A 17,395-nucleotide genomic window follows, 5' to 3' on the forward strand; every position below is an offset into this window, starting at 1 on the left:
GATTCAAACAAACAATACTAAGTGAATTTAAACTTCACCCCATTGCACAAGCAAGTAGCTATCAGGACTCAGTAGCTGAGTGGATAACGCGATGGCGTTTGAAGCGAAAGGTACTGGGTTCGAATCCCAGAGTGAACATCAACAACTCTGAGATGCAAGTACATTCAGCTGACGAGTCCCAAATAGGACGAGACGCGCGTCAAACTGGATTCCACTGCTAGCCGCTATCCATCTTTTATATATAGAGAGTCAATTGACAATAAACCTTGTTCAACCTAAATTTTATGCAAGTTGGCACTCATCATTAGGGTGTAGTGTTTTTAACTTTGAAGGAATAAATGTTTCCAGTAGGATTCAAATCCATGTCACTATGTTTCACAAACTAAGACATTACTAATGAACTAGTCAAACTGCAAACAACTTTCTGTAGCCCTGTGATATTTACATTGATTGATCATTGAATCTGTCCGTTTTGACTAGGTGATGAAAATCAGCTGGTGTACAAATCAATATTGAAATAGGATAGGATGATTATCCAACATTGACTGGATGCTTAAAATAATAACAGATGGAATTGAAAAAATATACGCTTATAAGGATATTCAACATAATTATCAAGGCATTTAGTGTTAGTCTAATATTCTTATTGTCATGACTTTATAAAAAATAGGACCGTGTGGCTAATTCGTTATTGATTTTATGTCCGGCTTTTATCACGTGATTTATCCACCAATCAAACTACGACTTGTCTAATCTGAACACTGTGCCAAATCAATGACGTTCAACTGGTATAAGCAATCTAGCGTCCTTATTGGTCCTTTATCCGCCTGGCCCTTCCAATTGAATCTAGAACACCAATTACAGGTTCTGCTGTGCGAATCATTTATTTCAAGCATACTTGGTTTATATACCAGACAGACAGACTGCATCACACCATAAAATAGAAAATAATATTTGTACAAGATCCAGCCAAATGTGGCTGTGAACGTGGGATACAATAATCAATAAACTGAATATAATTTAGGGACAGTCATTCGTATAATGATGATCCATAGGTCAAAATAAAGGTCATGATAAGATGAATATAGATGTATACAATTTAGTTACTCAATAGTTAGACAATAAGAATATATATAGAGTAATCGTCCATTAATAGGTCCTGGAAGTTAACCGGGATATAACACTTATGAAAAGTGTACGCTTCCTTGATCCATTCTTCAAGATGTTAGAAATTCGTTTAAGATATGATTATTAAATTTTTTATCCGTAAATGTACTTTTATTGGCTTTTTGATGATTTATTAGACTGAGTATATTAAAGCACAAAGCTAGACAGTTACATTTCTTGAATAGATCATATGGGTAGGGAGAGGCATGGTATTGAAGAAAGTAGATTATGCTTTAGTCAAAGCTCACATGTCTTTATTTACGTCGGGGAATGGTAAATAATATAAATAACTACTCATGATCTGTGTACACTATTGTATGGTTTGGCAATTAAGCCACTCTACTCATAGCATCAGTATACATGTTCTGTAAGTTAGTCCACAATTTAATTAGAACAGATGGATTGTAACTAACTGTGAAATTCAGCATGAACGTTTCTTGCGATCTGGATCACAATCAAATGGATACACATGAACTATATGGTCAGGAGTTATATGGTTATACCTGAAGACCTTACTAGTAATATTAACAATAACAGTGTACTCATTCAACAAGTTGATGACTATCTGGATTCAGTAGCTTAGTGCATAAAATGTTGATTGTTTGAAGAGATAGTTCCTAAGTTCCAATACAACGAAACGTCCATGCTGGATTTCACTGCTAATCACATCTCATCTATTTTATATAAACTTGTAACATAATAGCTATATCAAGGTAATCCACACAGGATGCACAGATATAATAACAAAGACCAGTTAAATTCAACCCGTATCATTGTAGTGAAAGAGAAAACAGGTTTAGTTGGTTGATAAAATATAAAAATCATACTCTGATACTCTATTTGCAAGATGTTCATTAATTGTCTCAGACTTCATTATTCCCGGATTTCCATATCAATTGCTTTCTATTTCTGTTATTTTCTTCTCGATCTTCTCAATCTTCTGCTACCAGTAATTCTATTCCTACTTATGTCAATATAAGTAGCCCATACCACAATATCAACAACAGGATAATTTAAACATTTTCTTTATATAATATAAATAAAACTTTTGCTTAATCGAAACAAATTTCAACCTGGAAAGTTTTCCGATCATTTCGATCCATTTCAGTTCAGTTTATAAGAAGACAAATATATACAAAAAAAAAAACATAAACATAAATTCACTTAGTATTGTTTGTTTGAATCTTCCCATTGATGTTTAGGACTGCAACTGGTCAGTCTCTAATTGGCATATATGTGCATACTGTGTCTATTGCCTCGATATAGCCTAAATTCACAAGCATGGTAAGCAAAGATGGATAGTGGCTAGTAGTGGAATCCAGTTTGACGCGCATTTCGTCCTATTTAGGACTCGTCAGCTGAATGTACTTGCATCTCAGAGTTGTTGATGTTCACTCTGGGATTCGAACCCAGTACCTTTCGCTTCAAACGCCATCGCGTTATCCACTCAGCTACTGAGTCCTGATAGCTACTTGCTTGTGCAATGGGGTGAAGTTTAAATTCACTTAGTATTGTTTATTTGAATCTTTTCATACATAAACATATATATATATATATACACCTATATAAACATTCACATTCAGGTACCTGGTTTATGTTTGACATTAGCTAATGAATTACATTTCCCGGTAACTGTATTCACGGTTACTTTTTCATTGAAAATTTGTACCTTAAAAAAAACAATAACACAATATATATATATACAACATATATAATTGAAGAAGTTAACTATTTTTTAAATAAAAACAAAGAAAAAAAAAGAGGGAAAAGAAATTGTAAATTATCTTTTATTGTTTACATCATAAGAAGAGAAAAACATCAGGGTGAAATAAATTTGTCCAACAACTGATTGGTACTTCTGGATGAAGTACGTGTGTGTGTGCGTGTGCATACTTACTTATTTACTTACTTTCGTCTGTTACTCCCAATGGAGCATAGGCCGCCGATCAGCATTCTCCAACCCAGTGTGTGTGCATATATAAATATATATATATTATACAGACAAGGTTGAAATATAAACAAAGGTAAAAGAGAGATAAGAGGTTGATTAAGGGACAGTTGAAGAAAAACGAAACAGATCGAAAATAGGAACATGTCTCCATTTGCAATATTATAACAAAACTACTAAATAATTGTAGTTTTCATATTGTATAGTAATATGAGATAAGAGTTTACAAATGTAATCAGTTTGTTAAAAAAAAGGTGTATAATCCGAAATGAATGTTTAGTGTTTAAACTATCATATCATATAAGGATATGATGATGAAATGAAAAGTTGAAATTGTAATACAATCAAACAGCCAGCTACAACGTAGGACCAGGAACATATATGCATCGGTACAAGTTGCTATACCTCGTTAGCACAATAATTATTTAATTTAATGATGGTAATATACAAAAGAAAGTTTGTATATAAGGATATAGTACAGGAAGGAGGAAAGATATGAAGCAATTTCAATCTCATAGTTTAAGGGAAGACAGAGAGTGTATACACCTACGCCATTGTGATCGATTCTGAGACATGTCACACACAGTCTCCAACCATTGGTTACGATAGTTACACGGACCCCAACCAAGTAGTCTGCATCTAAAAACATGGCTTAGATTAGAAGTTAGTGACTTCAAACTCTGATGCCACATTTTTGTGTGGCCACCCCTAACTCTCTTCCAACCATCCTCAATACTAGTCAGCATAGCGCGTCGTGGTAATCGGTGTTCAGGCATACGTAACACGTGGCCCAACCATCTCAGTCGATGAAGATTCATGACCTCATCAACTGATTTACCACCATTCCCTAATACCCTGTGTCTAACCTTACTATTACTAACTCGGTTATCCCAGCAGATGCGAGCAATATTTCTAAGACATCTGTGTTCAAATCCTAGTAACTTACGAGTATCTCCTACTCTTAATGGCCATGTTTCACAGCCGTAAAGTAGAACAGAGCGAACTGCTGCACAGTATACTCGTCTCTTAATTGATAGACGGATATCTCGTCTTCGCCACAGGTGACGTAAGTCGGCAAAAGCCAAACGAGCTTTTTGAATCCGTGCTGAGATTTCGTCAGACACCAACCCATTAGGGCTGATCAGACTTCCAAGATAAGTGAAGTTGTCCACGCGTTCGACTACATCACTTCTTATCCTTAGTTCAGGTGTTGACGCAGGCCAGTCCTGGAGCAACAATTTAAATTTAGATGGAGAGAAAGGCATCCCAAACATCCTGGCATTGTTACTCAGTGCTAGCAAAAGACTCCGCATTTTGCCAGCGTCTTCACCAAACAGGACTATGTCATCAATAATATAAGTATGGGGATTTGTGGAGATTGTAGTATTTTGACATTTGAATTGATGAGTTGATCCAAGTGAGACACTACCGTTGGAAACCTCGAAGAACTGAACGTCGGTTTCGTTCTAGTGCACATCAACGATCCCGCACGTGCGACTAGAACCCATACTAGGACGAAACGGCTGTTCGGTGCTTCCAGGTTTTCAATGGTGGTCTAGCTTGGATTGACTCGTGAATTCAGCTGTTAAAATCAGTAATAGACATTTATAAAAACAATATAGTTCAAAATGAAGAAATAAATGGGAGTTAAACTGAAAATGAAGAATAATATTAAAAATAAACTTTTCGGACTAGAAGAATAAGAATATACACATCTCTGTTATTGTTATCAATTTGAAGCCATTTCAGTGTTTAACGTTGTCGATAATTGATCGCGATTATCAAGTACTCCATCATGTTAGTAGAAATTCCTATCCTTACACAGCTCAGTCGAACAGTCAGTGATTTAATGTAAACTGATACTACGTTTTAATGTTACCTGCTTTAGATGCTTCCAAGTCACTTCCGTCCCAGAAAGAGTAAACGTTATATATAGGTGGCGTATATATCGGGCGTACTACTAGGCAACTTAACCAACGAATGAGTGAACATCTACCAGCATGGTTTGGGAAGGGCCAAATAAAAACAATACGCAGTTCTATCTTGGCACATCTAATTGATAGTGGTCATTTGTAGATAAATTGAAATCATTTCAAGTGATCTATCGTATACCTCCATCATTTCCCAACGGAGTTCGCTCCCGTCTCCTTCATATAGCAGAAGCCATAGGAATTCGTACATTCCACCCCAATTTATGTGTACAGAAGAAATTACTTATTTGTTTGTTCCAACGTACACAATAAAGTTCTCAAGTACTAATAGTCTATGCATATTCCTTATCTTCATAATGACCATATTTCGTTGCCATAAAATACAACACAATTAACTGTTATAAATTGGACTCTCGCTTTGTTGGGAATCTTGACAGTCACACCATACCGGGTGAATTGGTTCGAAGATACTAGAACAAAAAGTACCAAAATCAAGGTTTGAGGCTGAAGTCATAATCTCAAACGTATGAGGTTGAACCACAACACTAAGGTGTTTCCGTTGGAAAATCAGTACCTCTATTGTTGCTACTTTCCCCCAGCGGAATGGAGTTAAAAGTAGTTGGTCCTAAAAATTTACAGAATAATTCCTTATTTAGGATGTGTTGCGATCTGACAATAAATGGGTATAAACTGAGTGTCTGAGATAAAAAAACATACTAGATGATTATAATATAGACAAGAGAAGTTTGCCTGAGGTGCTACTTTGTCCGGACTGAAGGTGGTGGGAATAGAAGGAACATATATCGGTGGACCAATAATAGTCAAGATTATCGCGTTAGCGCTCAAGGTTACTCGTACTAGCCTAGGGGTTTCATTGGTCAGGTTAAGCAATCTGTCGATAGAGGGACTAGAATACTAGAACTCGAGGAGAATAAACCAGGATTTCAATTATTGAGTTTTTTTTCCCGAGCTTTCGATTCATGAATTGAGAGGTAGGGAGCGTCATAACACTGTGAATACATTCTTATCAAATCATATTATCCATGTCCAACTTTTTCTGCCACTAGTGATACTATTGTAGTGGACGTTACTCACAAGATTTCTTCGAAGTTGTGTGTAGAAGAACGTGGTGTTGAGGTTACCACAATCGTCAGACGGAGTTAAGTGTTTCAGTGGATCGAAAGCACAGCACTAGGAGAACACTTAAAGATCAGACTAGAAGACATTTCAGATGACAGAACACACCGAAAGATGAAAATGGACGATTGAAAGCTATGTATACGCATTATGTAATTACTTTGTAACTTCTCGCACTACTAAAATATTTCGCCTGCCTATTTTCGTATTTTACACTATCACTTAATCTAATACACTGACAATTACCCAATTAATAATTTCACTACACTGTTCCAATATAATGTGACAAATTGAATCAATGCACACATGTGCCAGGTTCAACGGTCTGTATGATTCAGTGATAGAACTGTGTTTGCCAACATTAAAAATGACGATGAAAGATGAATAATTATAAACAAGTTATTTTATATCTATACTGAGATACTTTTTGATTGATCAGTCAATCATCAATTTATCAGATATGAATCGTGTTGATGAGACCCAAAATATTCCTCGAAAAAAGCCCGAAGGGGCCTTGAAGACACTGGAAAACATTTTATCCGATCAACATTGAATAGAAGTTTCTCAGAAACATCTAGAAAGTGAAGAGTCACGTGTCACATTTTTAACTGGATGATTACCTATCTATCCTGTTACTATGTTTAGCAGGGTTCCAGAATTTTCGAGAAGCCCAAAGCCATCTAAAATGTTATGAATACCCTTCATTTTCTGTACATAAACTAACTTTGGAGTAAAGAGTCCTTTCCATACTTCGCATCTTTTCTTTCGTGTTCAAGTTGTTGCTTAGATTTAGCCTGGGGTTATTAGAAGAACTAAAGAAACTGATTCAATTGTTCAGACAGAAAGTTTATCATTTCAACACTCAGACTATAAGGAATTTCTAAAAGCTTCATATTGTCATCATCATCTTTATCCTCACTCTAGTAAACAATGTAAACATAATCAATGATTTTATGGACCAATGGTTTTAAAATGCTCCTCCTTTTTGTCGACTTACTTTCTACCATGAAATTTGCTCATGCATTAAATTTGTTTACAAATACACACACACACATACACACCTTATTTTTCAACAATCCATAAATTTTAATTGTATTTCCCTTTATTATTCATAGTGCTAATTGTAAGGTTTTGATTGACAGTAGTCAATAGGAAACTCTACTTAACCTACGTTTCATACTATTTAAACACTCATCAGTAAGGTGTATCTGTCATATTGAAGAAAACGGATGCTTCCTGGTGGATTCGATCCCATGTGACTTAGCTTCACTGTCATAGACGTTACTATTGAGCTATTCGGGCAGAGAACGAACTCCTGTACGACTGAGACGTATTTTCAGTTTATCGACCACTGAGTAGTAGTGACCAATGTCATGTATGCAAAGTCCTTCATTAGTTCTGATCCGATCCTGTCAACCGAGTTGCGATTCAATCAGCACAAAGAAGCAATTGACATGCATGACATTAGTCACTACTTAATTATCCATCAATCGTAAATAGTATTAATTGTTATTGTATCTGGCATATCACATATAACGTATATCACTGTGAACAGAAAGTGTGTGTGTGTGTGAAAGAGAGAAAGGAATTTAATTAACGAAATCAATACTTTTAATTTAGCGTCGTACTAAACTATGCTCTTAAGAAGTTGGAGAGGTGGGGAACATAATAAAAAGGCTAATTACTATTAGATAAATACAGAAGGGATATTAATCATTTTTTAATTCGGTTGCTGATAGCTTCGAAGAGATAAACTATGAAATGTAACAATCTCCACAAATGATTATTAACTACTCATTACTGAATGATTTTAAGAGGTAGTTCTCACAGTTCCAGTAAGAAGTCATGATCAGTTATATTCAATCATATATTCAGTGGGGCAGTTACCTCAACAATTGCATTAGATGATAGTTGCACAATATTATGAATTGACTGAAATAAGGAATGTAAATCACTAAATGTTGACTGACTAGTCCAAAAGTTAAGCGGTTGGCGTGAGATCTAAATGTCCTGGTTTCAATCTCTTGTGGGATCATGGATGAGTACTGATGAGATATACTATTCGATAACGGACTAGTGGGTAAAAATAGTGAATCTTAGATGAGAACTAGTTTTTAAAAATTTGAAGTCAGGGCTATTAACTGTTACTATGTTTGTAGAAATAAGTAGAAATAGGAAAATAGGTGAAAAAATTGAACTCATTAAACTTACATTTCCCCCTCCTGGTTTATGTTTTGCATTTTGAAGCGATCCGATTTTTGAAGAGATTGGTCTTGGTGGGCCTAAAATCAACAGATAAAACAAAAGATTGATGAACAGTGTTTCTTTTCTCACTCTCCGTGTATTTTCATGAGTAACGAAAGTTCATGTATAGAATGGGTGTGTATCAAATATCAACTCTCGGACAAAGAGTGAACGTATTTTTGATAGTATGATGGATTCAGAGTCATTTCATTCAATATCTTTGTTATGAGACTAATCGGATAGCAAGCATCCACCAGGGTAATACATGTTCCGACCACTTCAATCAATTGGGACTCACTACCTTATCAACCATTTTTTTTTACCTAGTACGCTGCTTCTGACTTGATCATTTCAGTATATAAGGCTACTTGGGCATCTATAATCATATACTATAATGATAGGAACATTATTTATTTTTAAGGGCCACGCTTCACACTGATAAATAAGAACGAAATGAAATGCTGTGTAGCAATACTCTTCTTTTGGTTGTCAGACGGATGATATGTCGCCTACACTGCAATTGATGCTATTTGGCAAAAGTCAACTTAATATGGATGATGAGACTTCCAAGATATGTGAATATGACATGTCCAACGCAAATGCTTCAATGCTAACGTTATTAGGAAGATAATTTTTAATTCATATACCAACAGTCAATATTATAGCAGTATGCATTCGTAATTTGGTTTTACAAGGGGCTGAGTTTAAGTTTACTTGAATTTCTTAAGAAAACTATGATAGTATTCAGTTATTGAAGTAGATAGGTAACTACCTTGTTCTTGACTAAATTAAAGCTACAAACTATTCAACGAATTAATAGCCATATGCTTAATAGTGATTGGATAAGTCAACCTAACATTCGTCGGTCAATGATTCTGATGTTTAAAATCAATTCAAATAGAAGTTGATGATAATACTCGTAAAATTAATCATTAGCTTGACCAATAGACTGGTAGGTCCTGGGTTCGAATTTTGCGAGGCAAGGTCATGGATGAGCACTGCTGAGGAGTTCCACGGTAGGACGAAACGGCCATCCAGTGCTTCCAGGTTTTCCATGGTGGTCTAGCTTCAATTGACTCATGCTTTCAACTATGAAGATATATTTCAGTTATTCACGAAGTTGACAGAGCATCCAGAAGTTCATCCATTCAAAGGTACTGGATTCGAGTCCCAGAGTGAACATCAACAAGTCTGAGATGTAGGTACATCCAGCTGACGAGTAGAATCACTCCGTATTTAAAATTAATTACACTGCTATCCACTATCCATCTTTGCTTATATACTATTGCGTTTCAACTCAATAGCTTGATGATTTTGTCAGTCGATCACTCATAATCAACATAGAGTGATAAAATGAAAGGGTGTCACAGCCCAAGTTATTAATAAAATTAGTAAAATGAATAATATAAAAGAGTAGAGATAACGGTAGTGTATTATTGATCATGAAATAGACCCAACATTGGTGAATATGTTTTGTTTGAAAAAGAAGGGATGAATTAGAACAATAAAACATATGAAATAATATTAAAGCTTAAGATTTGAAGGAAGACAAAATGTGAATAAATCTATGCCATTGTAACCAATTTTGGTCTATGTTACTTATTTATTTACTTGTACACATAAATTATGGTACAAAAGGTGCACCAGTTATATATGCGCCACACATATCTTATTTGATTTGTATGAGGGCTGTGATACCGCCCGGGTGCCCAGACCGGAACAGGTGGTTTTCTTAAGGGGCCATACCCGGAGTCTTCGACCTAAAGGTCTAATCCACAGGGCAGTGGAACATCGTGAGGAGATGCAGTCTCATGGTAGCCGGTGACCAACAATTGATTCATACGCCATTTGTTTCCTCAGGATACTGGAGCCCATGTGCACCATTAGTTTAGAATCAGGGTTTTCCAACTTCCCTAGGTGGACGCGCCGTGTCCACCAACCCGGTTAAAGCGCCGGACATTCGCTTTTCATTCTCTCAAGTTCGTAATCAACACCCCCGCCACGAGAAGGCAGTGAGTAGGACTTCCTTGGCAGAGGCTTTATACGCATGGCCATATGAGAGCATTTCGAGGGGAAGAGCGGACTCTCCTCACTCTCGGCCGTACCAGGGCATTTGGGGGCCTATGTTACTCCATAACGTCATGAATGACTGATCGAATGTTTCTGGGCTTGCTCTGTTAGAACTAGAATTTTAGGCTTTTCTGAGACTATCAACATACCCTTTTGTTGATCACTTATACTATTTATAATCATAGCAACAATAAGACTATTAAATTGAAGAGCTAGACATGAACAAACAAAAAATTGGTTCTTATATCTCTGGTATATGACTACCAGTGAAATCTAAAAGGTATGTTTTTGTTCCTATTTTCTGAATCACCAATTGAATGTACTTAGATCTTATAATTATTATAACAAATTGAGAATATTCAACAGTTATAGGAAATAATTAACTTACCACTACTAGAGAATACCTGAAAATCAAAAAGAAATGATTGAAACAAGGATGTGATCATTTGTGAATATTATAAAAATTGAAAATAGAGTAATGATAATAACATCAAATTAGGAATAAACTTTGAATTTCCAGTTCCATTGAATGGTAACAGGATTCATATTTGCATCTAAGATAGTTAACAAGATGATGTGCTATGTTGTTAACTGTTAGATGGTTGGTTGGACAATATGTACAAATATCTCAGTCCTACAAAACATCAATCATGGTCTGAATATCCCACAGCAGGTATCCTTAACACTTGATGATATGTGACACAGGCCCAGATCCTGAAGTTCAGAGTTAGTATCTTGGAGAGTATAAATATAATGTGTTGACAACTGCCAACTACAGAGATTTTAGTGATGGTGGAGAAGACTTGTAGATTAGGTGGATGAAGAACAAAACTATATCAAAAAATGGGCATTAGGTCAAGTATGGCTTCGTGTTAAATACATTCCAAAAGAATTGATCTCACGATATACCAAAACTTATACCAAATTCAGCAATGTGGACATGATTTGAATACTTCACAGAGTTGAAAAGTATCTATTCATTTATTGGTACCCACTGTACATCCACAAATATGTTAGGAAATAACCAGGTAAGAAAACAGAAGATACAAAGAGAACTATAATGATAGTTACCGGTTGATAAAGCTTGAAATTCATTAAAATGACATTCATTTATTTATATTTCTATAATACTAAGTTTTCTCTTGTGATAGGCTGGGCTAATCAGATATAACACGTGACTTCACTCTCACATGGTGCCTCAAGGCCAAGAGCTGAGTAAAAGGTGATGAATGAAGCATGCTATTGGATGAGACTTGTTATGTACTTTATTAGGGTTTTGGTTTATAAGCTCAAGGGATATATATATATATATATATATATATATATCAATGATTTGTGTACAATACTATTTAGTTGCCAAATACACCTTCCCAATCATTCTTAGTCTTCTTACTAACGTAACAGATTGAGCAGAAGGAGTTTAGGAAGTGTGTATATCTGTAACTCATCGGAGAACCTAAAAACATAACATTAAATGGCGACAATTCATCAGTCGGTCTGTATGAAGTAGCAAATGAAAATTCAAGCAGCATAGTTGAAATCAGTTGAAGGGATGATGAAGAAACTTACAATTCAAACGAATCATACATCGTTATTCAATTGATTTAATGAAATTAATAATCGAGTCGTTAGCCAACTCAATGAGTGAAAGAAATCCATCTTGATCTCCAATCAGGTGTGACTTTCCAGCCTTGGTTCAACCAATATGAAAATATCTATTGGGCGAAATCCTTACAATATAATGATGATGATCCTTTGACAGTTTGTATACACCTCTGGAAACTGGGAAAGTTGTCCTTATTATAATTTTCTATAAGGTCCTATATAAATTATACCCGACTTACTATTTTATCCATTGTATCATAAATACTCGAAAATATGGACATCAGAAGTTGAACATTTAAATGAACAAACTAGGCTTCGTTAAATTTTACCAAAACAACTTTCTTCAACATCCCATCATTTTAGAAATTAATATTTTATTTCAAAGAATAGGACATGGGTTCGAACCCATTCATCAGTTAAGATATTCGGTCGGTGACACTAGTTCACATACAAACGACAGAGTTCATAAATCTTAATTTAGCTACATTTCTTAAATACCGATTTAATACCCAGACCAAACAATCGGTTACTGAGTTCAGTACGACCAAAAACAAGCATCATGCTTAATTCAGCTTAATAACTTTTATAAGATGGTGATGGCGGCGATGATCAGAAAACCAATTATATCTTCTTAACAAAGTGAATCACCCTACATAGAACAAGATCGATCATATTTGCATCAGTAAAAGATTCGCAAGGTCAACGGAAGACGTGAGAACCCGGAGAGAAGCTGACATAGCTTCAGATCCCGCCTGATGGTTGTCAAGATAAAACCGAAGCTAAAGAAGCACTGGACAACTGGAGAAACGGAATTACAGAGGCCTGATACAGTCTTCCTTCGAGATACCAACAAACTCAACCAATTCAAGATAACTCTCAACAATTTTCAAGTCTTACAAGATCTACTCAAACAAGAAGAAACTACTATGGAGGATAATTGGAAGGGGATCAAAGAAGCACTAACTTCAACGTGTCAAGAGGTTCTGGGTCACAAGAAGCATCATCATAAGGAATGGATCTCTATCGAAACCCTGGACAAGATTCAAGAAAGGAAGAACAAGAAGACAGCAACTGGAAAGAAGGATATATCATCAAGATGCTACAGAAAGGAGATCCGAACAGATGTGAGAACTACAGATGCGTCATACTACTATTGGTACCAGGAAATGTTTCAAACAAAGTGTTGCTGAACCGGATGAAAGATTCAGTAGACGCCCAAATTCGAGATCGACAGGCCGGATTACTTAAGGATTGGTCGTGCACAGACCAAATCGCGACATTACGAATAAACGTTGAAGAATCGATGGAATGAAGCCTGTCACTATACATCAACTTCCTTGACTACAACAAAGCATTGGGCAGTGTGGATAGAAGAACATTATGGAAACATCTCCAACACCATCTGGAATTCGTACGATGGACTACACTGCAAAATAATGCATGGAGAATAGCTGACAGATTCATTCCAAATGAGGACCGGTGTCAGACAACGCTACTTACTTTCCCCCTTTCTCTTTTTTCTGGTGGTTGACTAGATTATGAAGGCGTCCACGTCTTGGAGGAAGCACGGAATACAATGAACAGGTTGGGTGCAACTAGACGATTTTGACTTAGCAGATGACCTGGCCATTCTATCCCATACACACCAATAGATCCAGGTCAAGACAATCAGTGTACCATCAGTTTCTGCTTCAGTATGCCTCAACACACACAATACAAAAACCAAGAAACTGAGATTCAACATGGAAAACACCAACCCAATCACACTTGATAGAGAAACTCTGGAAGAGGTGGAAACGTCCACGTACGTGGACAGCATCATCGATGAATGTGGAGAATCTGATGCAGATGTAAAGGCGAGGATTGACAAAGTAAGAACAGCATTCCTACAATTGAAGAACATATGGAACTCAAAACAACTGTCAATCAATATCAAAGTCATAATCTTCAATACGAACATCAACATAGTTAGTTCTACTGTACGAAGCTGAAACTTCGAGAACTACCACAACCATCATCAAGAAGGTTTAAGTATTTATAAACAATTGTCTACACAAGATACTCAATGTCCGTTGACCGAATACCATCAGCAACAGCCTACTGTAGGAGAAAACAAACCAACCTCCAGCTGAAAAGGAAATTATGAAAAGATGTTTGAAGTGGATAGAACGCACATTGTTGGAAATCATCAAACTGAATCACGAGGCAGCCACTAACTAGGAATCGTGAAGGGAAACGAAAAATTGGAAGATCAAAGAACACACTACGTCGAGAGTTGGAAGCAGACATGAAAAGGATGTACAGCAACTGGAAAGGATTGTCCAGGACAGAGTTGGGTGGAGGATGGTGGTGGGCGGTCTATGCTTCTCGATGTGAGGTAACAGATGTAAGTTAGCAAGTAAGTACCGAATGAAATAAACTTATTAGTAATACTAAACTATTTGTGTATTTCTTATGTGAATAAAACATAAAAGAAAAATACCAGTCAGTAAAAAGTTGAAGTGTACTAAATAAGCTCAATTTCAGAGGTGAGATTCAGTATGATAACGGAAGGCATTTGCAGAATTATGGACGACTTTAAGTGTCTAGATGCTTATGGGAAAGATACTAAAATATCTATCAAACAATAATTATCTGGTCCAGATAAGGGAATAATATTCAGTTGTTATCTAGACTTCTCTTGGACGTTTTCACAATGCTCTGAGTTTTCAAAGTATCCATCAACATTTTATTTTAGTGGCTGGAGAATTTCTAGATTCTAGAAATTTATTAGAAAAGTTATGGGATTTATGCAATAGAAGGAAGGTGGTAACAACACTTTTTTTCAAATAATCAAACTTACACTTGATGTATCCGACTCTGTATCAACTGACTTATGAGGATCTAAAATGTAAACGGAAGGAAAATAAAACTGAATCAATAATTTGATCAATACAATAGTAATAAAAAGATTCTTTGTTAAACAATGATTACAGTGATTCAAGTTTGGATTGTCATACTCGAAAGCTCCTAGCTCCAATTGAATCTTTATAGTTAACGTTTCGGACTGAGTTTTGTTAAGCAAACACTGAAAGCCAGTAGGCACTGAACAGCTGTTTTCTCTAGTATGGAACTCCTCAACAATGCGCATTCACGACCTCATCACCAGGGATCGATCGAACCTAGGAGCTTCAGTCTCGCCCAAGAACGCTTAGCTGCCATCCACTAGTAAAGCATTTATTCTAACCGACTTACCAGGAAAATGGAAAAAAATATCACAGTAATTGAATTAAATAATTCACAGGTAATCTGAGTTTGATTCCTTGAAGAAAGAATCATATGCATCTTAACAATAACAAGAATTCCCACTGACGGATGAAACAACTGTTCCGTACTCTTAGTGAATGTGTTTTATCTTTTTCAGAAGGGGTTTTGTGGAGATTTTTGTAATTTTATAGATGAGATCATGAGTCAATTGAAGCTAGACCATCATCAAAAACCTGAAAGCACTGGACGGCCGTTTCATCCTACTGTAGGACTCCTCAGCAGTAAGCTTTTTACCTATCCGTTAACTCTCTCATGATGAAAATTATTTTATCCCAAGAAAAATGCTTCATATTTTATTTAAAACAGAATAAAATTGATTAATTGAACGTCATTGTTCAAATATCGATACGATGTGATCGCTTTCTTTCTTTTGTACACTGAGAAAAAAAGAGCCATATGATTCTGTGACCTTGACGGAGTGATAAGTTTAATTGGCCAATAGGATGAGAGAACGTTGAGTTATCGATTGTTTGCCAAGTAATTTACTACTTTTTACTTTATTATTATTATTATTATTATTATTATGTGTCATCAGCTGTTATCTATTTTTAGTAAACAGATGGAAACTTAATTAATGATTCTTATCGTTTTTCCTTTATGAAGTCGTTTTAACTATTCACAAAAGGGTAGAATAAACTGTATGTCCCTAGTAAGTACTTCACTGATCGTTTGAATATGAAGATTAGTTGTGAAATCCCATAACTGACAATTGTGTGAGATGATTTCGGCAGTGTTTACGTCAGAAAGACACTGACATTGTCCAACATATCATCAAATACACATTTCTGTTACTTCAGATTACATATAACCGGCGAGTCGATACTATTCATAAATCTTAACTCTAAACGCTGAATCCTGAAATAAACTTTAACTTGGTGACATTATCTTTTATGAATGAAATAATCTAATAACACTTCTTAAAATTTCGAGCGACATTCGTTCATCCACATAATTGTAGGGCATTTGTACATTTTATCTGATGTCAGTATGTGATGAATATCTCAACCCTAAACCCGTGATTCTAACCCCACATAAAATACTTAACCCTAACTAGGGATAATATGGAGTATCTTAAAAATCTGTCTGAGTCATTTTTAGAGTTCAAGAATGTAAAAAATCTATATCCATTATGACATGGATCACTCATCGCAGTTATTGGTCTAGCCCTAACCAGATAGTCTCCATTAAGTGACAAGGCTCAGGACAGAAATCAGTGATCTCGTGGAACGATGTCACGTTTTTGGTTTGGCAGCTCCCAGCTTTCTTCTAACCTACTTCTGCACTAGCAACTATAGCAAAAATAGGATTCGTAATATATCTTTTTAAACAATCTAAAATTATAATGGAGAAATAGATAGACGGTTTACGCTGTATAATTTGATAGTAGACTAAATTGTCCACCAGGAGATTATTCAGACCATGTAGCAGTTTAAATAGAAATGTGGTCGTGAAATGGTCTATACTGCTGTTCTGTAGTTAATCCAAATGCATCTATACAATTTCAGTTAAATAAAACTACGCTGACAACTTTGAGAAGTTTGTTATTCAGTCAGCAAACAGTGTTTAGTTATGAAACAATTAACTGTATAAAGTACCATAATTACAATAATCAGAAGGGGTTTTGTTTGTGGAGATTTCAGTAATTTTATAGTTGAAATCATGAGTCAATTGAAGCTAGACCACCAACAATGAAAACCCTGAAGCACTGGATGGCCGTGGAAGCACGTGGAATGGCCGTTTTTGTCCTATTGTAGGAATCCTCAGCAGTGTGCATCCAGGATCTCGCCTCGCGAGATTCGAACCCAGCTTCAATTGACTCATGATTTCAACTATGAAAATACTGAAATCTCCACAAAAACCCCTTCTGATAATAAGTATTATCTTAAATCTGATTAGTTGGTTCATTAGTTATGGTCTCATCACTTTGTTTATAGGTTTACGAAAGTTTGGGTTACAAATTATTGATAAGGTGACAGTACTTTTCAAC

General features: G+C 35.8%; 1 protein-coding gene and 1 non-coding gene across 2 annotated transcripts in view; both read right to left on the reverse strand.

Moving 5' to 3' along the window:
* Window positions 1-17,395, reverse strand: part of Smp_162230 (putative microtubule-associated protein tau) — a 54,366-nt gene that overhangs the window by 8,163 nt on the left and 28,808 nt on the right. Inside the window, exons 3-5 of the mRNA XM_018797870.1 lie at window positions 14,947-14,985; window positions 8,395-8,465; window positions 2,755-2,836 (exon numbers count right to left, since the gene is read on the reverse strand). Coding sequence (XP_018652869.1) covers window positions 2,755-2,836; window positions 8,395-8,465; window positions 14,947-14,985 — 192 coding nt within the window. The remainder of the gene's footprint in view (window positions 1-2,754; window positions 2,837-8,394; window positions 8,466-14,946; window positions 14,986-17,395) is intronic.
* Window positions 2,559-2,625, reverse strand: Smp_tRNA_00183_Gln_TTG.1.1. The gene has a single exon. It is a non-coding gene (tRNA).

The sequence above is a fragment of the Schistosoma mansoni genome, chromosome 6 (assembly GCF_000237925.1).
Source record: "Schistosoma mansoni strain Puerto Rico chromosome 6, complete genome".
Taxonomy (NCBI): domain Eukaryota; kingdom Metazoa; phylum Platyhelminthes; class Trematoda; order Strigeidida; family Schistosomatidae; genus Schistosoma; species Schistosoma mansoni.